The sequence below is a fragment of the Carassius auratus genome, chromosome 22 (assembly GCF_003368295.1).
Source record: "Carassius auratus strain Wakin chromosome 22, ASM336829v1, whole genome shotgun sequence".
NCBI lineage: Eukaryota > Metazoa > Chordata > Actinopteri > Cypriniformes > Cyprinidae > Carassius > Carassius auratus.
The window spans coordinates 31,739,772-31,766,034 of NC_039264.1; the positions used below are offsets into that span (position 1 = coordinate 31,739,772).

The 26,263-nt window shown below is 37.3% G+C and overlaps 1 protein-coding gene across 1 annotated transcript; it reads left to right on the forward strand.

Moving 5' to 3' along the window:
* The first annotated feature begins 16,759 nt into the window (after positions 1 to 16,759).
* LOC113040403 (uncharacterized) lies at positions 16,760 to 20,551 on the forward strand. Its single transcript, XM_026198759.1, has 5 exons — positions 16,760 to 16,902; positions 18,263 to 18,664; positions 19,176 to 19,241; positions 19,962 to 20,047; positions 20,247 to 20,551. Exons 1-5 carry the CDS (start codon positions 16,854 to 16,856, stop codon positions 20,274 to 20,276), a joined length of 633 nt encoding a protein of 210 aa, XP_026054544.1. The 5' UTR covers positions 16,760 to 16,853; the 3' UTR covers positions 20,277 to 20,551.
* The last annotated feature ends 5,712 nt before the right edge of the window (positions 20,552 to 26,263 follow it).

Genomic DNA, 26,263 nt, shown 5'->3' on the forward strand with positions numbered 1-26,263 from the left:
GAACTAGTGTGCATTTAAATCGAGAAGCACTGGGCTGCAGGCTGCAGATCGAGGAACCTACTCTGATTGGTTCAATCGTCTTTCATACACAGCAAAATCTCCAGTGATAATTTAACACTCTAAGTGTGGAGTCTGTGGACTCATATAAACTCTGAAGCAGTGTTAAAAGTAAAACACTGAAGCAGAGTTGAAGTTAATGAGATAATTAAGAAATTAATTGGGTCATGATTGACCATTATTGAAGACACCTGATGTTAATAAGCAGACTCACCAAACGAGAAAGTCACCATTATAGTGGTCAGTGTTTGATTTGGTTGGGATCTTGAACCTTCAGATGTTTACTTTAGACTTTGTGTTGCTGTGGTAGCATAATTATAACATACAGACCAGAGCAAAGGCAATCATGTGTGCTATTGATTGTGGTTTGAACTAATTGTCATGTAGTGATCTGAATGCGTGAGTTCAGGTTTAATTAATGTATACATAAATTAAGTGAAAAAAAAGATAGCAATCCATCATTTTTGGCACAATATGACATGTTTTTAAAAGTTAGTTCTACAAAAAGAAAAAAATGATTAGTTTAGAAACACAGACATCAAGAATCAGCGTGAGCATCACAACAATGGTGACCATCAAAAAAGCATGTTGTAGCCAATAAAAACTCATCCATGGCTCCCATCATGCATTGCGGCATGAATAAATTATAAGCTGAACTGTCTTTTTAAGTTTTTATTCTAACTATATTTTATTTTTGCTGTTTTTATGTGAATTTTTAATATCTAGTTTTGTGATGTTCAGAGCAGATCTGTTAATCTGGATATGCTGTTTGTTACCGTTGTTGAGATTCATACGCTGATTCTTGTTATCTGTGTGTGCCTAAAATAAAGACTCTTTAATTTAAAAAAAATAAAAAATCAGAATCACTTGCAAGAGATGGCTACAAAATGAATAGAAAATGCAGACGCTTTCATTGTGGAATCAAAGCTGTTACAATCAATAGTGGACGTTTTATTTAGAGAAAACACTGTAAATTAGTTCAGTAACACAGGTCAAACAACGATTACATAAAACATAATCATCACCACCCAATGACTTTTGCTCTTGACTTGCAAAACAAATTTTTAAAGTAAAAAGCCACAAGCCAAGATCCCAACTAAAGAAAACACTGACCACTATAATGGTGACACACAAATTGTGATTTTTCTCGGTTGGTGATTATGTTTGTTAACATCAGGTGTCTTCAATAATTCTCAATCATAACTCAATTAATTTTTTAATTATCTCATTAACTTCAACTCTGCTTCAGTGTTTTACTTTTAACACTTCTTCAGAGTTTATAGGAGTCCACAGACTCCACACTCAGAGTGTTAAATTAACACTGGAGATTTTGCTGTGTAGACTTACATGATAGGAAATGTGTGCGTAGTTGGTGTAGGACGGAGAATGCTGTTTAAAAAGCTAAAAACACTGTACAGTTTTATAAAGCCTTCATAATGCACAAAAGAAGAAAAAAAAAAACATTGGCCTATAAATTGCCATGTCCCTGAAATAATTGTTTTGTTAAATTAAGCTGATATTTAGGCTAACATACGAATATATTAAATTAATTGGGTTTATTATCCACAGTAAGATGATCAGGTCTTCAGATAGAAGAATGAATTATGAATTATGAATTAAATAATTTTACTACATTGCAAAACATAGACTTTTTCTCCCCTTTATTTCAGGAAAATATGCTGCTCCTCGTTATTTGAAAGTGAAGAAATCGATAAACTTTTATTTCTATCGGCCAGTGATGATTCTGAAAGGACATTCCTGTAAACCGTAACTATAGTAACGATCACAATTTCATGATAATTGTGCTCTTATTTTAGTGCAGTCTCACAGCCACTGTCAAATATTGAGATAAACTTTATAAAGTATCATCTATTTATATTAAATTGGTATCTTCTCCGATTTCCATTTTGTGACCATTGAGACGATTCTTTTCAATCAGCTGGAATGATTCCGGACATTCTTTGTTTAATGTGGCTTAATGCATTAAAACAGTGTTTTTAAAAGACCAATCTCAGTAAACAAATTAATAATAAAGCATCCTATTCACTGACAGGCAGATGAGTCCAGAATAAGAATGCAATGTGTTTATTTACGTGTTGAGCGTTTTCCTCCCATAGAAAACCATTAGACTAAAAGGAAAACGCGTAATGTGGCTTAATGCATTAAAAAGTGTTTTAAAAAGACCAAACTCAGTAAACATTATTAATAACACATTTTATATACAGACAAGCAGGTTATGGGTGGAAATTAAATGCTTTGTGTTCGTATTCTGTGCTCATATCTGCTTGTCTGTAAATAGAATGCTTTATTAATAATTTGTTTACTGAGTTTGGTCTTTTTAAAACACTGTTTTAATGCATAAAGTCACGTTAAGCGTGCTTTTAGAATGTCCCAATCATTTATTTGTGAATTCGACTAGTCCAGAAGATTAAACTTGCAGCAGCTAACATCTCTTGATTCAATAAATCAGACATGACTCAAGTTAACAATAAAAAATTGCATTATAGTAAAGGCTTTGTAAAACTGTACAACGTTTTTTGCCTTTTAAACAGCATTCTCCATCCTACACCAACTACGCACACATTTCCTATCATGTAAGTCTTTGAAAAACGATTGAACCAATCAGAGTAGGGTGTACTTGTTTAAATCCAGCCCTAAATGGGAATTAACCACTCTTCTGCTCTCTTCTGCACTCAAGCTGTGAGCATATATATTACAGCCACAGTATATTCACTGAAACTATATATTATATTATATTATATTATATTATATTATATTATATTATATTATATTATATTATACCCCTGCTGCCAGTAAATTACTGTTATTTAACGGCACAATTTTTTACTGTGTGGGTTTGGGTAAGTTGATGAGATTTGAGTAAGTGGATAAGATGCACCATGAACATCTGATGGAATCAGATTCAAAACCATGTGAAATAAATCATTTAAAAACAAATTTAATAATTTCCTTTTACAGACAGTTATATTTACTTTCTTAAAGTTAACTTTAACAACATGAAAACAACCAAATGAAGTTTAAATTTCAATATGTAATTATTTGCATTTCTGAAACAATATGTTGAACACCAAAGTTGTAGCCTTTCTAAAAAAAGACTAAACAGAGAGTTTGTTGGTCAATAGTGATTACAGGTGGAAATATATTTTTTATATATTTGTATTTGTTTTCATAGCAATATCTGGCAACACTGTCAAAACTTAAACTGGTAATCAAAAGAGCCCACAGACATGTTATTGCTGACAGGATACCACATCCGGTAAGGCAAACACAGAAAAGAAAAAAACATCACACATTGTGATATTATCTGTCAGAAACATTATCAACGCTATCAAAACAGTAGCATGTAACACTTGTGCAGAGATCTGTAGAACAAGAATGTTGTTTTGGGACACAATGCATCCCTATAAAAAAGAGAGGTATCAATTAAATATATAGTAGAATCAGGATTAAACAAACAAATTTGATAGTTAATTAAATAAATAAAGCAAAGGAATAGGCGAACACAAAAGCTTTTTTTTTTTCTTTTTTTTCTTTTTGTCATGGGAGCTAAACAAAGCAACCAGAAATAGAGCTTGGGTGAACATGAAATAAAATTAACATTAAAATAAAACATGAATAGAGACAGGACAAACATTCAGAAAAAGAAGAATGTCAGAAACAAATAAGGCTGTTTGCGCAGATTCTTTGCATGATGAAGGCACCTCCATTTGAGCACGTGAAGATGACGCAGAAGGGCACTTCAAGAAAGTTGTTTGGTTCCCTACATTTTTTAACCCTTCAAAGCTCTCAATCTGGTGGATAAACCCTTTGAGGGATTAGAGCATACCAGGCTTGTTCTCAAGATCCACAAGTACAGAGTACTCATGAAATTGCCCAGATGTGTCCTTGATATCGAGAATGCATCAAGTGCAAAGTCAGTTTCTATACATACATATACATGCACTAACATTTGTATAGCATTTATGTACAAATAAAAAAGTTCCTGTGCAAAACTAAACTTGTAGTTAGGCACTGGTTTGGTATAACAAAGTCATTTTCATTCTGTGCAGGGCACCACCACCCCTCTCGAATCAATGTAAATGGTACGACCCTCAGTTCAGGTGCTTCAGCTGCGGACCAGCGGTGAATCAGTTAATAAGACAGGAGCATAGACAGTAAAATAAGACAGGAGCTGGAGTTAGCCGTGATATGAACTAGGAAGACAGGGGAAGAGTCATGTCTTTCCTTACGAAAGGAAAATCAGGGCCTCAAAAACGAAAAGAAACGAAGATTAAAAAGAGAAAGGCAAATGAGGGCAAGCAGTTGCTCACTCAGTTTTTTGAAAAGAAAGGTGAGCTCCAAATGCATAATCGAGCATTGACATTGTTTTAACATAAATATCTACTCTTGGAGGAGTTCTCCCCAGAGTCAGAAGTTTACATGAAAACACTGTATATTTCCCTCCATTGTCAAAATCTAACACCCGCGAACACACGTCGTTAGCGCCTATTTTACCGCATTGTTATGCAAATTAGCTCGCACACGCTCAGGATTGTTATCAGTTTAATGCACATCTTAATGAATGAAAATTACTTATTTTAAAACGTAAAGACTGAATGTCTAGTTTGGTGGTTAGTGTACCCTGTGATTCTATAGTCTGCATTTATTTTAAACAGACAAGTAATCAGCAATTAACTTGTACTTAGCCTACACTTTAAAAAAGGTATTATGACAATAAATGATATTTTCGCAACCATTTGAAGCCATATATTTCATTTTCAGACCCTGCAGCAGCAGGCCCCTCATCATGGCCAGGTGAAAGCAGTAACAGTGAGGTGGATGTGACAGTGAGACAAGGTGAGCTTTTAGCGGAATTGCCTGTTTTAACACTTAGTAATTAGTAATTAAGTGTTAAGAGGAAATAAGCAAAATGGGTACATTGTTATTGTACACATTTAAACTTTAAAGGGGCAGTTCACCCAAAAATGAAAATTCTGTCATCATTTACTCTCCCTCAAGTTGTTCCAAACCTGTATGGTTTCCTTTCTCCTGCTAAAAACAAAAGAAGATAATTTAAAGAAGGTTGGCAATTAAACAGTTGCTGGTCCTCATTGACTTCCATAGTATTTTTTTTCAATGGGGTCAATGGGGTCCATCAGTCGTTTGGTTACCGACTTTCTTCAAAATATCCCACCCATTGATATCAATATGGTATTTGGTACGGGGGCCCAGCAAGATGGTTTGTACCCAGGGCCCAAAATTTGGTGCTACGCCCCTGGAGAGAGGTAATGGGCTATGCCAGGCTCTGTGGAGAGGGTGACAAAAGGATTGTGAGGTTTGTGAAACATGAAATGTGGGGTGGATCCGATACTCAGGGGGAATGTGTAGTTTGAAGGTGACTGGGCTGATCTGCTCTGCAATGGTGAATGGGCCAATGAATCTGGGACTCAGTTTGCTGCACCGTAGACGCAGGCGGATGTCTCGGGTTGACAGCCAGACCTTCTGTCCTGGTTGGTATGCTGAGGCTTCAGAGCAGCAAAAGGTCGGCTGTCATCCTGCGTCTATGTAGGGCCCATTGTAACTGATGGTGGGCCGCGTGCCAGACCCTCTCGCTCTCTCGGAGCCAGTAGTCGACAGATGGTACGTTGGAGGGTTCACCTGACCATGGGAAGAGTGGTGGTTGGTAGCCAAGCACGCACTGGAACGGGGTGAGTCCGATGGAAGGTTGATGTAGGGAGTTCTGTGCGTACACGGCCCACCCTAGGAACTGGTTCCAAGAGTCCTGGTGGCCATGGCAGAAGGTATGGAGGAAGCAGCCAATCTGCCTCTCCATCTGCCCATTGGACTGAGGGTGGTATCCAGACGACAGGCTGACAGCCACACCTAGGAGGGACTGGAAAGCCCTCCAAACTCAGGAGATGAATTGGGGGCCTCTGTCGGAGGCGATGTCCTGAGGGATGCCAAAGTATCGGAAGACATGGTTAAACATCATTAGGCGGTCTCCATGGCCATGGGCAGTCCTTTCAGGGGAATAAGACGACAAGATTTAGAGAATCTATCAACAATTACGACAATGCATGTATGATTATCTGAGAATGGTAGGACAGTGATGAAGTCCACCCCTAGGTGCAACCATGGGTGATTAGGAACGGGCAGAGGGAGGAGTTTGCCAGATGATAGGTGATGTGGGCTCTTCGAGATGGTGCATTCCTTACATCCTTGCACTTAACTTTTGATGTCAGAAGCCATGTTGGGCCACCAGAAGAGTTTCCTCAGCAGCAAGAGGGTTTCATTGACCCCAGGGTGGCCAGTGCCAAGTGATGTGTGAGCTGAGTGGATGAGTGGAATGCGCCATGTCCTGGTGATGTACTGCAAGCCCAGTGGACAAGCCGGTGGGGCGTGGTGGAGGAATTGGAGGAGGGCAGAGTTTTGGCTTACCAGGTGATGGGGCTGACGATGACCTTTTCAGGGAGTATGGTTTCGGGTTCCTCCAGGTTTTCTTTGGGAGTGTAACAATGCAATAAAGCATCAGCTTTGACATTTTTGGCCCATGAAGGCCTCCTTAAGGGAATTAAATGCCTCAGTGGCGGCTGGGGTCCAGGACAGAGACTTGGGCTTGTTGCGGAGAAAACTGGTGAGTGGGTAGGTGATGGAGCTGTAATCTTAAATGAATCTGCAGTAGAAATTGACAAAGCCGAGGTATCACTGGAGTTCTTTTTTACGATGGTAGGAGTGGGTCAGTTCCCGGATGGCGTCCACCTTCCCCTCGTCCATCCCGATGCCACTGCTCTCGTAATATCCAAGGACATATCCGAGGGCTGACAGAAGGGGAACTTTTCTGCTTTGAGATACAGCTGGAATGCCCTCAGGCATTGCAGGACCTCCGCAGCATGGTGGCGATGTTCCGCTAGGCTCAGGGTGTAGATGAGGATATCATCAATGTATACATCACCATGAATACATCTTCTACTCAAGGCTTTACCAGTTATAGAATGGACCTTGTAGGCTGACAGCATTGTCATGGTAGTGAGATTGAGCTGCCGGCAGAGGGTGCCAGAGATTAAGTTGCTGGCATACCCAGAATTGTGGAGTGCGAAAACTGGAAGAGAGATCTTCTTGTTCTTTGTGCTTATTTGGCGGTTCACATTCTTAAAAAGAGCATTACCGCCATGGAAGAGAGATGTCGGCGGCAGTAAGTGTCACTATAGTGGTGAGTGAGTTTCATTTGATACTTCGAAGGGAAAATGGTAAATGGTAAATGGACTGCATTTATATAGCGCTTTCAACAGACCCATGTCCATCCAAAGCGCTTTACAAGTTGCCTCACATTCACCCACTCACACACTCATTCATACACCGACGGCGGTGCCAGCCATGCAAGACGCTATCCAGCTCGTCAGGAGCAGCTGGGATTAGGCATCTTGCTCAAAGACACCTCGACACTTGGTCAGATGGAGCTGGGGATTGTACCACCAACCTTGCGGTTTGTAGACAACCTACATGAACCACTGAGCCACTGCTGCCAAACAGCCAAAACAATGGCACTTACCATGGCACGAGGGGGTCGGACGGGGCATAAAGAGATGGTATGCCCCGGGGATCCACAATAGAGACAGAGATTATGGGCCAGCCATCTTTGCCGTTCTGCAGCAGAAAGTCTGTTGGAATCTACTTGCATGGGCTCACTGGCTGGTTCTGGGAGCTGACAGTCTCTGGATGGCAGAGGGGTGAGTTGGTATACAACTGGCCCTGGTGCTCTTCGTCACACAACTGCATACGTGTAGCGAAGTGGATGGAGAGTTGGATGAAGCGTTCAATCCCGATGATGTCCTCGTATGCAGCGAGATGCAACCGCACTCAAGGATCCAATCCTTGATGGTAGGTGGTCAGCAAGGCTTGCTCATCCCATCCACTAGTGGCCGCGAGAGTCCTAAATTTAAGAGCATATTAATTCACAGGCATTTCTCCTTGTTTTAAATTATAGAGTTTCTCACCAATGGATGAATCCCAGGCAGGTCTGCAGAAAACCTCCCGGAAGTGATCAACGAAGCTATAATAGGACTGGAATTATTTTGGGTCCAAATGGAAACAGCCCACTGAAGTGCTTTACCTTGCAGCTGGGAGAATAAGAAGTCTACCTTTGATCTCTCTGTGGGGTACAAGTGTGGTTACATCTCCAGGACCAGCGAGCATTGGAGTAGGAATCCGCTGCAATGGTCCAGTCTTCTGTTACGGTAATTAGGGACAGGAGACTGGAATAACAGGAGAACATGGTTTATTGAGGCACAAGCAGAGGAGCAGGTAGTGAATGGTGAGCAATGGGTGAGGGTATGGCGCTGGAGGTTGGAGTGATTAGTTATTCCGGAGGGTAGTAACACAAGACAATGGAGACAGATGACACAAACACACACGATGGAGACAGGAAGAAGCTGGAGATCGCTGGAGAGAGGTAAGCAGGGTAAATGGTTAGTCCTTCAGAGTATGCAGGTCGGTACTGATCTAGTTGCGAATGAGACCGGATGGTGACTGAGTGTGTGTGTGTGTGTGACTTTTCTAGGAGGGCTTGATTGCAGGTGGGTGTGATTAGTATTCCGGTGAGGGTGTGCACTGTGATTGGTTGGTGTTGGAGCCTGGCGTGTCTGGCGTGTGTGACGTACTTCCAGCTATAACTTAATATTGAAAAGACATGGTTTTATGTTTGCGGTCCTCCTTTCTGTCTCTCACTCATAGCAATCTAAGGTTGGAGGGGTGTGTTTAAGGATATTCAGCCCAATCCATCAAACTGACGTCATCAGAAAAGGAATGCCATTCCAGAGTGCAAGTAAATGTTCAGATTTTGATTAAGGACAAACTTTTATTTTTCAACTGATTCACTGATTTTACATCAAAACTAGCAATGTGCGCTAGTAAAGTAAATAAAGTCAATTTTAATTTAATGTAGACTTTAATGCTCTTTAATGCTTAATGCCATATGGTGTAAATGCATGAATGCAAAAATGAAACCAAATTTTTAAAATACATTTTCAGTCATTTCATAAATGATTAATTGACATTTTCTCTATTTTCTTTTTATTTTTTTTATTTTTTTGCAGTTTACTAAATTATGACTTAATGAATTATCATTTAAATAAAAAAAAAAATCCTTTGTTTTTAATCTTACAATTTGCGCTATGGGCTGTACCATTAGCACAGGGTTGTGGTCGCATACTGTTTCACAAACGCTTAACGTGGCTTATATATCCTACTAAAAATGTGACACTGGAGGACACACTTTATTAATAATAAACATACAGGCTTATATTTACAGACAAGCAGAATAACCCAGAACATAAAAGTAAATTGGACTAAATTGCACGTTAAGTATTTTGTGCCCCATTGAAAACCTAAAGAAAATATGTGGCTCACTGGATGAAGACAGTGGTTTAAAGGGGGGGGTGAAATACTCCTTCCTGTTTGTCACAAGTTTCGGAAAGTTTTTTTTTCGAGTATGGCTCTGTGTGACGTTAGATGGAGTGGAATTTCCTTATATGGATCCTAAGGGCACTTCTGCCGGAAGAGCGCGCGCTCCCGTATAGCAGAGCACTGAGAGGCTGAGCACAGACATTCACTGATCAGAGCGAGAGCGTCGCGAAAAGTCACAAAAGAAGTGTGTTTTTGGTTGCCAGGGCAAGACAACCCTGCACAGAGTACCAAAGAAAAAACAGCATTAAGGGACCAGTGGATGGAGTTTATTTTTAAAGAGCATCAACGGAGTTGTGCAAGTGTTTTTGTTTGTTCCTTGCATTTTGAAGATGCTTGTTTTACAAACGAGGCCCAGTTTGACGTCGGATTTGCACATTGTTTATTTCTTAAGGATAATGCAGTCCCAATGGAAAAGGGACACGATCGTGTGTTGGAACCACATGCGGTGAGTAAAACTGCTTCAAATATCTCTGTGTTGTTAACTTAGCAATCGGCGCTTAAGCACATCAAGTAAACAACATGCGATGTTGTCATCAAACTGCACTTTCCACATGTACAGCTTAAAAAAAAAAAAAAAAAAAGACGACATAAAGTAGAACTTAGTCATTTTCCAAAACCGCTAAGCAAATATATACAGTTTCAGTACATACCACATAGAGACTTCGTTGCTGATGCTGCTCTTGTTAGATTTCAGCCTCTGGATCTGATTCTGGATCATAAATATACGCTGAATCTGACTGTAAGCCATGGTTTGTTTTGGACGCTCTCAACACAAAAGCCTACTGGCGCTCGTGATTCTTTAGCTCCGCCCACACGTCACGCCTCCAGCCAGTCGTGTTTTTCTGGGAAAAATCAGTACGGACTATCTTTCTATTATGAATATAATAAAACTAAAGAATTTTTGGAGTTATCAAGGATGCAGTAGTACTCTATAGGTACTCAAGATTAACAGGATATTGAGTGAAAATGAGCATTTCACCCCCCCTTTAAGTTAAAAAGCCCAAACTCTGTATATTTATTAATACAATATATTAATAATGTAGCATATGTTACAGGAAAGCAGATGAGAATATGAACATGCTGTTATCCTCCCTTTGTTTTAATGGAAGAAGACGGTGTAAAAGTATGGCCAAATTTGGTATACACATTATTGTTGCAAACTATATTGCCTAGCCTACTGGGAAGCAGATGTTACCTGAATATGAAGGCATGTTTATGAATAAATATTTAGCCTACATCTCTGATGGTTATATGTGTGTGTGTGGAATAGTTTTCTAAGGGAAGAAAATGCTTCATGTGAAAATTTGCACATTGCATTCATATTCTGACATTTAACATGCAATTTAGCGCAATTTGCTTCCATATTCTGGGCTATTCTGGTTCTCTCTTAAAGGTCCCGTTCTTTGTGATCCCATGTTTTAAACTTTAGTTAGTGTGTAATGTTGTTGTTAGAGTATAAATAATATCTAAATTAAATAATAATAATATCTAAATATAATATAAAATTCTAAAGCTCAAAGTTCAATGCCAAGCAATAAATTTTATATAACAGAATTCGCCTACAAAAAACGACCTGTTTGGACTACATCCCTCTAGTTCCTGCAGTAATGACATCACTAAAACAGCTTTTTGACTAACCTCCACCCACATCAATACACAAAAAGGGGGGTGTGGTCTTGTTGCGCTCTGACAGAGAAGAGGAAGAGCTGCGTTTGTGTTTGTCGCTATGTCGTCGAAACGCTGTTATTTTCATCTCGGAGTCCAATCATCTTTGTTTGGGCTTCCCAGGGACGCTGTACTTGGAGATCAATGGTTACAATTTATGTTTAACTCGGTTCCCGAAAATTAAAATCCACATGTAAAACAATGTGCAGCACATTTTGCTGAGGACAGCTTGCTGAGGACAACTTCTTCAATCTCAATCAGTTTAATGCTGGATTCGCACAAAGATTATTCTTCAAAGATGGAGCAGTTCCCTCATTGTCTGTTTATGGACCACAACCGGTAAGTGTATTTTATTATTTAAGTTGGTGCGTTTAACAGTTTCTATAACTTTACACAAAGGGCAACGCTGTTTAGCTTTGTTAACTAGATGTTAGGGCTGTGAAAAAAAAAAAAAATGAATGCGATTTTCATGCGCTTCTCATCAGTAAAAACGCTCCAGTGATTATAAGTACATCTCCAGCACATGCTCCTGCCCACTTGCTTCTCAAAACTAGCCCAATCATGTTCCCAGGAGGGGAGAAGGGTCTGGCTGCAGACCATGGGCGAGTGGAGCTCCACTCTCAAACCGGAAGTACGTCACCTCCACTTGAAAACATCAAGATGGCGTCGCCGGGAGTACTTCAAACTTAAAATCAGGTAATTTTATCTCTACATCGCTAAAATGGTGAACTGACGCTGTTGTAACGTGCAGTGTAATAAAAACGCACAGGGCTTACGTGAAATTACTCACAAAAGGATTAATAAACACTATGGATTTATAGATTTATATCGCGAGCAATGTCAATGTCAATCCTGTAATGAAGAGACTTTGCAAATATCTTTAGTTCATTCTTCCATCCGCTGAAGTGAGGTTTAACCTTTAAAAAATTTACATCTATGAATCTAGTATTTGCACAAAGTAATTAAGTTATTTATCAAAAAGTCTAGGATCTTTTCCTTCAACAATACTCCAACCTTAACTGAGATCACAGTCAAAGGGTGTATTGATATCTCTTTGAAATGAAGTCAGTTTTGAAATTCCAGCCAAAAAGTCTGTACAGATTCACATTGGAAAAACATATGATCTACAGTTTCAATATCTTTCTCACAGAACCCGCATGAATTGTTCTCCCAATTAAATCTTTCTTGTAGGAAGTTATTAGATGGATAAATGTCCTTTAGGATTTTAAATGTTACTTCTTTGGCTTTAGGAAAACTGGATAAGTAAAATAACACTTCCTTATTTTCTTTGCCTCTTCTTCACTAAATTCTTGAAGAACATACTTTCTTTTCAGTTGACTGGGGAAGTACAGTTTGGATAATACATTTCTGAAAAACTTATTTGTTAATTGTTTGCTCTTTAAATTTTTACCTTCAGTACATGATGGATAGCATAGGTGTAAAATAATGTAGTAAATAATGAAAGGACACGATTGTTTTGTATGTGTATGCCTTTAGCATTTGTTATATAATGTTAAAAAGGTCATATGAGGTGGTTGTTTTCATATTTAATTTTTCATTCACTTCCAGGGATAGGATTGGCATGGAAGATGCAGCACTCTTTACATTTTAAATTTATGTTGCCACCCTAGAAGTCAAAGTCTTTTTACATGTGACATTAACATGTACATATTTTTCTCTATTTTGTTGTTCTGTTATTCTATTGTTTGACTTTTTTTTTGTTTCAGATCAAATGTATATCAAGTGTTATCCATCCTTGATAACACCTCCACAAATAGAGACTGGAACTTCTGAGCACCATCACCTTGTCTGCTTTGGGACTGTCATAGGAGAATGATGCAGTACTATTCTGTGTTGAATTTACAAAACGTCAGTACACAGACATAGTTTTGTTCCAGTTTTGCTGTGCTCATGTCTTCTTTGTGTCCCCAGCCCAGCAATCAGATGCATCAGAACAACAAATCACAACTGTGGTGGAACAGGCACCTTCAGCAACAAGTAAATTGCTTTAACTTTAATGATAATGAAATGTCAGTATTGTAATTAAACTTGACCCATCTGACGTAATTGTTCATGCCAGAGATTTAACAACACTGTCAGTCAGGAGCATATTTAACAGGAGCCACACTCAACTGGCTTGATGGTGACTTCAGTAAGTGTGGTTGACCCTCTTGTTTTTGTGGCTATAATAATTAGGCTAAGTAATCTCACTCTCTTCCATTTCCCTAACATGAAACTTTTGACTGAAACATGAAAATGGTACTTAACCGGTGCAGTGAAGATATTTAAAGAAACACTATCACTATCTAAAGTACAGAAAGCCTTACATCATCTCTAGGTGCAGTCACCTACAGCGCAGCCAGCTTCACAAAGACTGTGGGGCTGGTCACCAGGAAAATGGACAACAGGGAGTGCTTTTGGGGTTTTACTCCTCAAATGATCACCCTGGCTACTGTAGCTGGGATTGCTTCACAGACGATGGAGGTCTTGAAGAGTAAAGTGTGCGTGCGTGCGCACACATTGTGTTTTTACTGTAACAATTATGGTCACTTGCAGTTAATTTGTTTTTAGTGTAGTGTAAGATGTGTTAATTATTATTATTATTACTCAAAAACCATTAAAACTTCTAAATTGTGGAAGTTATTCTTCATTATGTTACTGTGGTTATTTTGTATATGTTATTATTTCGATTAAAATACAAAATTCAACACACAAATTCTGGTTGAGGTATTATTTTAATAATTTATTTAATATTTCATTATTTTTTCACTGCTAAATATTACAAACATAGGGTTAACTTTCTAAAATGTATGGAATGTTACATTGTCAGTTGTACATTGGTAAAACAAACATGAACAAAAGGCAGAAGCCCTAAAAATATGGATTGTGGATGTCGGTAGTGCAAATTGCTGAGGGGAAATAAAAAAAAAATTGCTGTCGTGTCATAAACCGTGAAAGATTAGTATATTATTATTTTTATTATTTCTACTAGGTAAAAGTAACAACGATAAAAGTACAGAACATATGAACATTACGTACAAAGAGGTGACATAACTTGCAAAGCACCCCTTATACATTTATATAACAAGTAATAATATAAAACGAAAGTTTGGTGGAGTTGACGTATTTTCGCTCTTGAATGGAGCTCCACTCGCCGCCATGGAGGTGACGTAATTCTACGGAAAGTGTTGCCCGGTCCAACATGGCGGCCGCATCATTAGTGGAGGCGACGTAATTCCACGGAAAGTATGGCCCGGTCCAACATGGCGGCGGCGTCGCTAGTGGAGGTGACGTATTTCCGCTCTTGAGTGGAGCTCCACTCGCCCATATGTCTGCAGCCAGACCCTCTTGCAGGAGGGCAGCGCGTGCTCAGCTGCTGTCGAATCACAACACAGGAACCGCTGGCCCAATCAGAACTCGTTACGTATTTCTGAAGGAGGGACTTTATAGAACAAGGAAGACATCAGCCTGTTTTTATGACAGTGAAAACAGCAGTACAAAGATAGGTGAATTGTGTGAAAAATATTGTGTTTTTTTTTTACACGCGAAACATGAACACATGTTATTTTGCACACTGTAAACACAATCAAAGCTTCAAAAAAGCATGAAAACGTGACCTTTAATACAGTAGTAGCCTATATGTTTATTATTAATAAGGTGTGTCCTCCAATGTCACTTTTTAGTAGGATACATTAAGACACAATTTCACCATATTGTATGAAAATTGAATTGTTAAGTGTTACACAGACTGTGAAACAATGCAACTTTGCCATAAAACCAAGAAGAAAAATCAAAGGGAAATCATGCATTTGTGGTTTCCCCCTCCGCTGAGACAGGAAAAAGAAAGTAGGCTAACCATTACAGCTAAGCAAAACAACTGCTCCGTATCTGCAAGAGACTATCTCTAAGACATCAGCAGTTAAAATGATGAGAAGCGATACAGTGCTCATTCTCTTCACTTTTCTCGTTTTTGGCAAGACATCAATTTGTGTCTGTGATCGCTTAACTCTTATTAAAGCATTTAGGCCTATATCTGTCATTTCTTAATCGGTGTTCAAATGAAACATGTAGTTCAGTGAAGGTGGTATAATTAACTGTGAATTTGTCATTTGCTCATTCAAATGCACAACTAATAAAAATGGATCGCTTTTCAGCATAATTTTTTTTTATATATATACAAGGACTATAGGCAAAATTATGGTGGGTATTAATGTATTTATTATTTAATATAAATTGTTTGATTTAGAAATTTAGGCTAATTTGCTTCTATGCCTTGTCTTGTTATTAAACCTATACAGCAATGCTTTGCATCTATATTTTAATTACAATACATAAGTTAAGAGGCTGTTTTCTCAAAAAAAATTTTTTTTTTTTTGCTCTCTCATGTACTGTATTGAGTCAGAGATCTCCACTTAAACAGCAATTACATACACCAAACTTTACAGCTAAGAATCCTCCCTTTGTTTTAATGGAAGACGATGGTGTTAAAGTATGGCAAATTTTGGTATAAACCTTATTAATGTTGCGAACTATATTGCCTGGCCTACTGGGAAGCAGATGTGACCGGAATATGAACGCAACACGCAAAGTCTCAAGTTAAGCCTTTTCCTCCCTATGACACCCATTATATGAAAACTTTTAATATGGTTTAATGCATTGAGACAGTGGTTCCCAATCCTGGGCCTGGAGAAGCCCCAACATTGCAAATTTGAGATGTGTCCCTATTCAAACACACCTGATTCAACTCATCAGCTCATCAGTGAAGACTCCAAGACCTCAAATGTGTGTGCACAATAATGTGTCAGCTGCCGCCAAGTTGCATAATTTGTGGTAATGATGCTGAAAAAAACTATATGCAAATATTTTAGAAAATGTAGCTTTTACAGTTCTATCATTACACAGAGAGATACGTAGACAGATTTCCGCAGCTGATGCTTTTTGAGTAAATCTTTATCCTACCTCTCCGTTGGTTATATGTGTGTGTATGGAATAGTTTTCAAAGGGAGGAAATTTCTTTATGTGAAACTTCTTATTCTGACATTTAACATGCAATTTAGTGCAATTTGCTTCCATACTCTGGGCTATTCTGCTTGTCTAAATACAGTAGTAGCCTATATGTTTATTATTCATAAGTTGTGTCCTCCAACGTCAATGTTTTATTAGTATACAAGCACTTTAAGCATTTGTAAAACATTCAGAGGACATACCCATGTTCTAATGGTATAGCCCACAGTGCAAATCGTTAGAATTTATTTAAAAAAAAATTATAAATTGCAAAAAATATTTATTAAATATTAAATATTTTATTCAAATTACCATTTCTTATTTCACAATTTAGCAAACTGAAAAAATAAAAGAAAATGACAATTATTACTTTTTTGAAGTAACTGAAAAAAAGAAAAAAATGAATATTTGGTTACATTTTTGCATTTGCACCATATGGTCTGAAAACTGAATTGTGAAGCATTACACAGACCAAGAAACAATGCAACTTGCCATAAAACCAAGAAGAAAAAGAAACAAAGTCAAATGATGCATTTGAGGTGTTTCCCCCCATCCGCTGAGACAGGAAAAAGAAAGTAGGCTAATCATTACAGACTCTAGTACAGCAAAGCAAAACGACTGCTCCGTATCTGCAAGAGACTATCTTCAAGACATCAGAAGTTAAAATGATGAGAAGCGATACAGTGCTCACTCTGATCGCTTTTCTCATTTTTGGTAAGTCATCAATTTGTGTCTGTATTTTCAATCTTTAACGTTTTCCGTCATGAGAAATGACGCGTTTCCAAATCTTTTCACCAACATTTCAAAATATTGTCTTTTATTTTATTCAGGACATGTTTTAAACATCAGTATAATTTATAAATAAAATGGTTTTGCTCATAAGCCTATATAAATCCTCTTTATATATCGTGGATGATTTTTCTTTGTTCTTCCTGTTTTGGACTGTAGAAATGGCGGACGAAAGCAACACAGTTTCTTTAAAACGCTTGTGATCGCTTAACTCTTATTAAAGCAAGTAGGCCTATATCTGTCAATTCTTAATCGGTGTTCAAATGAAACATGTAGTTCGGTGAATGTGGTATAATTAATTGTGAATTTGTCATTTGCCCATTCAAATGCACTACGAATATAAATAACAATGCATCGCTTTTATGGCCTACACTAATATCGGCCTATTGCTGTATCAAAATAATTCTAAACACATACAGCCTAATTTTTTATTATTATTATTATTATTATTATTATTATTTTATATACAAGCACTATAGGCAAAACCATTGATATTTATCTATGTATTTATTATTATTTATGTGCACTGGTTGATTTAAAAATTTAGGCTAATTAGCTTATATGCCTTGTCTTGTTATTAAACCTATACAACAATACGTAGCATCTATATTTTAATTACAATACATTACAAAAGTAGTTAAGAGGCTGTTTCTCAAAATGAGTATTTTTTTTTTTTTGTTCTCACATGTATTGAGTCAGAGATCTCCACTTAAGCAGCAATTACATACACCAAATATTACAGCTATGAATTCTCCATTTTTAAAAGAATTTAAAATTTAAATGTATTTAAATTAGTGCACATTAAAAAAGTAAAGAAATAGTGGTTGAATATTAATTAGAATAATAATTTACTAATTTGCATATTCAAACATAACATAGCATATTTAACATATGACAATGACCAATCATATCTATCTATCTATCTATCTATCTATCTATCTATCTATCTATCTATCTATCTATCTATCTATCTATCTATCTATCTATCTATCTATCTATCTATCTATCTATCTATCTATATATATGTATGCTTTATATAGTTTATACCATTTTTAGATATGAGGTTGTCCCCAAAAGAAGGTTTTAGGATTTGTCAGATTTCTCAACATATTGTTAATATTTTTTTATTTGTGGGTCCTTTCTTTTTGTTTTGTTGTTGTTTATGCATTATTATATACTATGCTGATTATTACATTATATTTCTATGCATTTGGTCGACAAAATATAGGTGCAATGTGTAGATGAGTGCACACACACACTAGTAACTGCTAATTTGTGTTTGCAGGGATGTTTTGTCACACTGATGCAGTGATGTCATTATCAGTGCTGGAGGGAGAAACTGTCTTTCTAAACACTGATGTTTGCAAAAAACAGCAAGAGACAATGCGCTGGTATTTTAATGACAGTCTCATCGCTCTGATCAATGATCCCGATACGAGCTGTTTATATGATGGTGTTGGAGGTATATTCAGACACAGACTGGAGGTGGACTATGTGACTGGATCTCTGAACATCACAAACATCACAACTGAACACACTGGACGTTATGAAGCAGAGATCATCAGAAGTGAGAGTTCAGGGAAAAGTGAAAGCTTGAAAAGAAGCCCCAAATGTAACAGCACAAAAATTTACAGAAAAAACGTTAACGCTGAAGACATCATAAAATCAATCAGTCTGACTGTCAATGGTGAGTCATTTAATCTCATTTACCCTGAAATAACAGATTTTTTATTTTAGTCTGTTTGAACCGTGAACTTCAGACCTGTTTATTGTCTTTTCTCGTATGTTATTGTTCACCTACATAACCTATTTTACTGCACTAACTGGTTTCTTGCAGAAGAAAATAATGTAAAAAGAAATCAGTTTTCATTGCCAATGCCATGCTGTTAGTTTAGTAGCAACATTGAATAAAATAAGAATAAGATTATTCCCTTTGATCAAAGTGAGGACAAATATTCCGTGAATACTCAATACAATATTATTTTAAATATAATATGAATAATTGGTCATTTAAGACCCTTTGTCCTAATTATAAAAGATCACTCTGACTAGAGATGTGTTTCTTCATCTTCATCATGCAGCTGTTACACTGCAGGAAGTTTATTTCCTGTTTTTACATAATGACATAATGACTTTTTACTTTTATATCAATTCTTGTGCTCTTTTGTGTTTAATTTTTCTTTTCTTTTGTTTTCCAGCTTCTGATTTTGGCAAGAACAATAATGAAGACCAAATAGTACCAGAGGACAAACAGAAGATGATATGTATGTGTCATCCTCCTTTTTTCTTTGTCAAATGACACAAAGTATATTACAATGTAATCTTATGTTCTGAAGGTGGTTTTCCTTGTACTTCTGTCAGTCATGTTAAGTGTGTCAGCAATAACGTTACTATTATCATTATTTATACATTTATATTATACATTTAATTAGGCAAAGCAAGTTTATTTGTATAACATTTCTTACATACGGTATTTTAAAGTGCTCTGCATAATTGCTCTTTTTAAATCAATAAAAGCTTAATGCTTAAAAAAACACTAAAAGGAAATATTTAAGAAAAAAATATGAATTGAAGAAAGTTTTACATTAAAATGAATGCGAGGGACCTTAAAGGAGAAGAGGCTTAGTATAAACAGTATACTACAGAAACTGTGCTCAATCAGGGAATGCACAGAAAAAAAGATGTGTTTTCAATCTGGATCTAAGAGCACATCTGACGTCTTCTGGAAGCTGTTTCATCTTAACGTGTTTTAAATTAACTATAAGTTATTAACTGGTTTGATCTTTCTGATCTGAGAGCTCAGTTTGTTTTTAAACCATCTATAGTATGAAATAATCTCTGTATGGTAATAGATAAATACTTTTTTGACATCTACACACTGGCCCTGTAAAGGTGTCCAGAGAATATTTATTCAACAAATATGGCATAAACACACTGTCAGATTCACTCTTACACTAATGATGGTCTGTCTTTATCTGTTCCAGGTTCAGGTCCGTCTTCAGGCGCTGTAGCAGGAATTGTTGTTGTTCTGCTGCTGGCTGTTGTTGCTGGTGTGATCTATATAAAAAAGGTAAGTATCAGCTACAAATACTGTAGTGAGAGGAAAACCTTTTCATTGAGCAAAATTTTGTATTAAAAAATTAGTGTTTAATTGTATGTGATGATTTTTCTAAACAGACCAGAAAAACAAAGAAACGTCTGAGGATTAGGCAAGATACAGTAGTGCTCTATTGTAGTGTGTATTTATAGATTTGCTTTTATTTCACCAGCACTGTCAAAATCATCCCAATCCCAACTGATGACGCTGCCGTGAGATGTGTGGCACAACAAGCATTTATACTTTCACCTGGCTCTGCTTCGCTATCCTCCACTGACTGCGCGCGCACCGCCATTGAGATATTATTTGAAACAAGAGGGCGATGCTCGAACGAAATTGTCCTTTAAAACAGCAGGAATAACGGAATAGGAATTTTCTGGAATTACGACAGATCATTTAAAATATTGCCACAGGCCGTTGATCAATAAGAAAAAAGAGAATTTGTGTTTGTTGTTAGCTGAATATATTTGTATTCTAGTTTTTTTTTTTTTTTTTTTTTTTTTTTTTTACAGTTACTTAACAATAAAGCAGATCATCCCGCTGAAACGTTTATATGAATTCAAGATAAAGGAGAACATTTTTGATAACTGAAATTAGAACACATTATCATAATTTATTTTTCAATGGAATTCAGTATAATTAATTTTAAAAAGAAATATTGCCACATTGATGGCTCAGTAAGGTGTTACTGTTAAAAACAAAAAATAAAAACTATTTGAAAATTATATTTTATATAAAATATTAAATTATATTTTATATAAATATAAAAAAATTAACAATTAAAAATACACAAGAAAAAAAAATTACCCTGTTGCTGTGGATGATGTCAGCATGCTTACTAACTATGCACACAGTGATTGGCTGATAATGTGAGAGATTTATTCATGGAAATATTGTAGAACAATATTTGTGTTGTGAAAATATTGTGTTACCATATTCAAATAGAGGCTTAAAAAAAGTAAATTGCCACATTCAAATAAAGATTTAAAATGCAGGATAAGTGACTAATTTAGCAAGTATATGTTCAGCTTATTGTCAGCCTTTCACATGTATGCTTCTCAAAACCAATTAGTGGATATTTATATAAACAGCCTTTTAATTAACAGAGTAGAATAATGACTGATAGTAATACACACACGATTGTAAAAGAAAACCACACAAGATGCAGCGGTTACTTCTTGCATGACTGATTAATGAAAACAAGATCAAAGGAAGATTTTGTAACCTCCAAAACCAAACGTGATACCTTTTTTTAAAAGGTCATTATCATCTAATGTTTCAAAAATGTTTACATTCAAAGGCAGATTGCTGTGAACACACATTTTAGAGTTTGTGACTTTTAGGAGCTAGTTTTAGATTTAAAACACTTTGTGAAATACTCTTAGAGCAAAGATTTAGGAATCCTAAATTTAGGATGGACACATCCATTGTCCTAAATCAGTGAGTTATGAACTACTTTTAGCCTTAATATGTTTTGTGAATAGATCCAGATCTTCAACATTCTTCTAAATAATACAGGGGTATTTTCTAGTTTTCAAGCTAAACAATAGTGTGTTTGGTTTATCTCTTTCTCTGTTGTTTGCAAAAGGAACATAGCTATGAACGTTTCAGCACAATAAATATTGTCCATGTAAATTACATTGGCTGTTCAGCCAGTTTCTCTTCGAAGCTGTTCAACAGTAAGTTTATGCTTTTGAAAAATATATTTGTACCTTATGTGCTTCTTGAATTATTTTTGTGGTTTGCATTTACATCACAAATAAATGTATTGTCTAAATGTATACAACAGACGCTTTGTGATTATTAAAATGATGAAAAGAGCTAAAAATCCCATTTATCAGAAACAGAATGAGTTGAGCTCGCTGATGCAGATGAATGAATGTTTGTTCCATCAAAACAAGGACAAAAAGACAACGTTCATAGCTTTTACTTTGACAGAAGTTGACAAAGAAAAGAGCTGTAATAACTTTGAAAGCAGCTGCTGTTGTGGATTCTGTTGAATCTTTATTTTCTAGATAAGAAAAGGACTTTTGATGATCCTGTATGTAAACTTGTACATGTGAAGATAAGTTTATGTGTTTAGGTTTTTCCCTCTTCAGATTAAAGTGTGTACTGCTCTGATTTATATTTGAGATATTGCTATTTTAGTAAAATCCTTATAGAAAAAAAAAAGGAAAAAGTACTTCCAAAACTATGGATACTGAAACTGTTCCTATTGGACTTATATTGTCTCATAATAAACATTAAACTTGGATTTTAAATAAACTGCTGCAAATGTTTCTATTCAACCATAATTTAAGTCTGGCCTGTTTTTTAATACTTAAATTATGGTACGACTCAACTTTAAGGTACTACTCAACCATTTGGTAGACCACACCTTAAGTCACTATATTTCACTGAAAAATGCATCAAGCTTATCTCCACCTGAATGAGCCATCTCTACCGTTTGGTGTAGTTGTGTAATGCTAAAAGAATCCACTAGATGGCACTGTGTCTGTGAGCAGCATGCCTTTTCAGTGTTCCTTCAAACCGGAAGTGACACAGCGAAAATTCACTCATCCTTTGATGACGCACATCGGCGGGACTTTTAAAGGTAAGGCTATTTTGTTGACATATTATCATTTCAGAAGAGTTGTTAAACAGAATTATGTAACTTAATTCAACAAAAATAAGTATTATAAGGGTCAAATAATTTTTTCAAAACATGCTCTACCAAACGGTTGAGATATCATTTTATAGTAGAGAAGCTAGCTAATGTTGCTTAAATGAACCATTTACAATGAACAAAAGGGTTAGTGTTGTTAAAATTATTATTATTATTTTTTTCAATTACATATTTGATAAATTATTTTATCAATATAATTTTTTCACTATTTCTGTACTGTATATGGTAAATATCAAGAATAAAATTGAAGAATTTATACCAATTCTGGTGTTACTATTAATTTCCTAATTTAAAATTGACTATGTTTGTGTATTACTATATGACTAGCATTGTAAGAGTACATGGTTTGTAATACAAATGGTTTTCTTTATGTTTTAGACATGATAGATGGACGTCAAATCATTTTACAATTCGAGACCACGCACTTTTCTGGCCCTAGTGCCAGAAAATCCTGAGGACTCAGATGTGGATCTGAGTGATGATGACCATGTAGAGGATCCAGATTATTTGCCCACACCAGCAGAAGAGACTTCTTTTGATTCAGTGGATGAGAAGGAGGTCGCCTCAACAAGTTCATCCTCTAAACCACCATCCAAAAAGAAGAGGAGAATGGGGAAAAACTCCCTGAAACTGTTTCTTTGGCAGAGCTACAGGACACACCTGAACCATAACCCCCAGGTGTTTTTTTTAGCAAACTCTATGGGGGCTTTCATGTGTCTTGCACTGAGGAGAGACTTCCGTCGGGCCATTCTGCTCTTCTCCCCCAGCCAGCTCTAGAAAGGGTTCAGGTCGTCCCAAACGTCTTCCATTTAAGGATTATGGAGGCCACTGTGCTCTTAGGAACCTTAAGTGCAACATAATTTTTTTTGTAACCTTGGCCAGATCTGTGCCTCGCCACAATTCTGTCTCTGAGCTCTTCAGTCAGTTCCTTTGACCTCATGATTCTCATCTGCTCTAACATGCACTGTGAGCTGTAAGGTCTTATATAGTCAGGTGTGTGGCTTACCTAATCAAGTCCAATCAGTTTAATCAAACACAGCTGGACTCAAATGGACAATTATCCATCGTATCAGTAAGTCCACCAGTATTTGTTTCAGTGACGATAGTTATTTATTCCGTGTTTTGAACAATGAGACTTGTGTTATGTTACACTGTATATAGTTAAATGAGTATCATAAATGTGTGTCAGCTAGGTGACTATTGGCTTTATCTAGCTACCATTCTTTAATCTTTAGTCGGGGTAGTCCTAATTCCTACAGTAATCGTGAATCACATCTCAATTGCAATATCCCTCAAAATACTAAATATGTTTTTACCACATTGTTCAGCCCTTACTGCACAGTGGAGGCTTTCTTTTTCTCCCACTGACATTAAAAAAATAAAATAATAATAATCTAATCAAATCTTGTGTGAAGTTTTGCACCAGCACACACACACACACACACACACACACACTTGATGTGTTTGGAGCTCCTGCAACCCATCCTGAACACCTCTCCAATCAAGCACTCTCACCATTCTCACCTCCTGCATCCCCCCTCTCCCCCCCACCTGCAATTCAGATCAGCGAGGATGCTGTGCGCCAGGTCTTCCGGAAGCAGAAAAGGAAAAAAGCACCAGGCCCAGATTGTGTTACACCAGCCTGTCTAAAATCCTGTGCTGACCAGCTGGCCCCCATCTTCACACAGATCTTCAACAGATCGCTGGAGCTGTGCGAAGTCCCTTCATGCTTCAAACGCTCCACCATCATCCCTAAGAAACCCAAAATTACAGGACTAAATGACTACAGGCCTGTGGCTCTAACGTCTGTAGTCATTTAGTCATTTGAAAAACTGGTGCTGGCCCACCTGAAGGACATCACTGGGCCCTTGCTGGATCCTCTTCAGTTTGCCTACAGAGCAAACAGGTCTGTGGACGATGCAGTAAACATTGGACTGCATTATGTTCTGCAACACCTAGACAGACCGGGGACTTATGTGAGGATCCTGTTTGTGGACTTCAGCTCGGCCTTCAACACGATCATCCCAAACCTCCTCCTGCCCAAACTAAATCAGCTCTCCGTGCCCACCTCAGTCTGTCAGTGGATCAACAGCTTCCTGACAGACAGGCAGCAGCTAGTGAGGCTGGGAAAATACACATCCAGCACCCGTACAATCAGCACCGGAGCTCCCCAGGGCTGTGTACTCTCACCACTGCTCTTCTCCCTGTACACCAACGATTGCACATCTAAAGACCCCTCTGTCAAGCTCCTGAAGTTTGCAGATGACACCACACTCATCGGCCTCATTCAGGACGGTGACGAGTCTGCTTACAGACAGGAGGTAAAAGAGCTGGCTGTCTGGTGCAGTCTCAACAACCTGGAGCTTAACACCCTCAAAACAGTGGAGATGATCGTGGACTTCAGGAGAAACCCCCATGCACTCCCCCCACTCACCATCATGAACAGCCCTGTGACTGCAGTGGAGTCATTCAGGTTCCTGGGAACCACCATCTCTCAGGACCTGAAGTGGGACATTCACATTGACTCCATCGTAAAAAAGGCCCAGCAGAGGTTGTACTTCCTTCGCCAGCTGAGGAAGTTTAACCTGCCACAGGAGCTGCTGAAACAGTTCTACTCCACCATCATTGAATCCATCCTCTGCACTTCAGTAACTGTCTGGTTCAGCTCAGCTTCTAAATCTGACCTCAGAAGACTACAGAGGGTAGTCCGGACTGCTGAGCGAATCATCGGTACAACCCTCCCATCTATTCAAGAACTGTACTTATCCAGAGTGAGAAAAAGGGCTGTCAAAATCACTCTGGACCCCTCACATCCAGCACACTCCCTCTTTGAACTGTTGCCATCTGGTCGACGCTACAGAGCACTGAGCACCAGAACGACCAGACACAGGAACAGTTTCTTCCCTCAGGCAATCCATCTTATGAACAGCTGACAATAATGGCGAACACACTATACTTTATATTTATATACACACACACTTTATTTATCTAACACACATACTTAGTATACACTTAAATCTTGCACACAATATATATGTACATACATAACTTCACTTTGTAATATACCTGCCTACAATTGTCATTTGTATATTGTCATTCACTATCTACTTATTTGTATTTTTTATTCTCTTATTATGTGTTTTATGTTCTGTCGCTGTCATTATGTTGTACTGCGGAGCTTCTGTCACGAAAACAAATTCCTCGTATGTGTAAACATACCTGGCAATAAAGCTCATTCTGATTCTGATTCATCAGTAGCAGTCATCAGATTTTTTTATTGGCCAAGAACTTGCACTTAATATGACTTGTTCTGAATGTTGTTCTTTTATTATGAACAGACATCTCAACCGTTTGGTAGAGGACTGTATCTAAAATACTGTAGGGTCTCATAAAAAAAAAAAAAAAAAAAAAAAAAACTACTGATTGTTGTTATTGTTATCATAATTGAATAGTAAATGCAAATAAATAATTTTTCCTTTGCTTTTTTCATAGTGCGGACCTTAAATATTCAGTTTCAGTTTAAT

What these genes read in the sequence shown, in the direction of transcription:
- LOC113040403 (XM_026198759.1), top strand. Translation starts at nt 16,854, where the DNA reads ATGATGAGAAGCGATACAGTGCTCACTCTGATCGCTTTTCTCATTTTT. An exon ending in GATCGCTTTTCTCATTTTTG is followed by an intron (nt 16,903 to 18,262) that starts GTAAGTCATCAA and finishes TTGTGTTTGCAG; the next exon opens with GGATGTTTTGTCACACTGAT. An exon ending in GGACAAACAGAAGATGATAT is followed by an intron (nt 19,242 to 19,961) that starts GTATGTGTCATC and finishes TATCTGTTCCAG; the next exon opens with GTTCAGGTCCGTCTTCAGGC.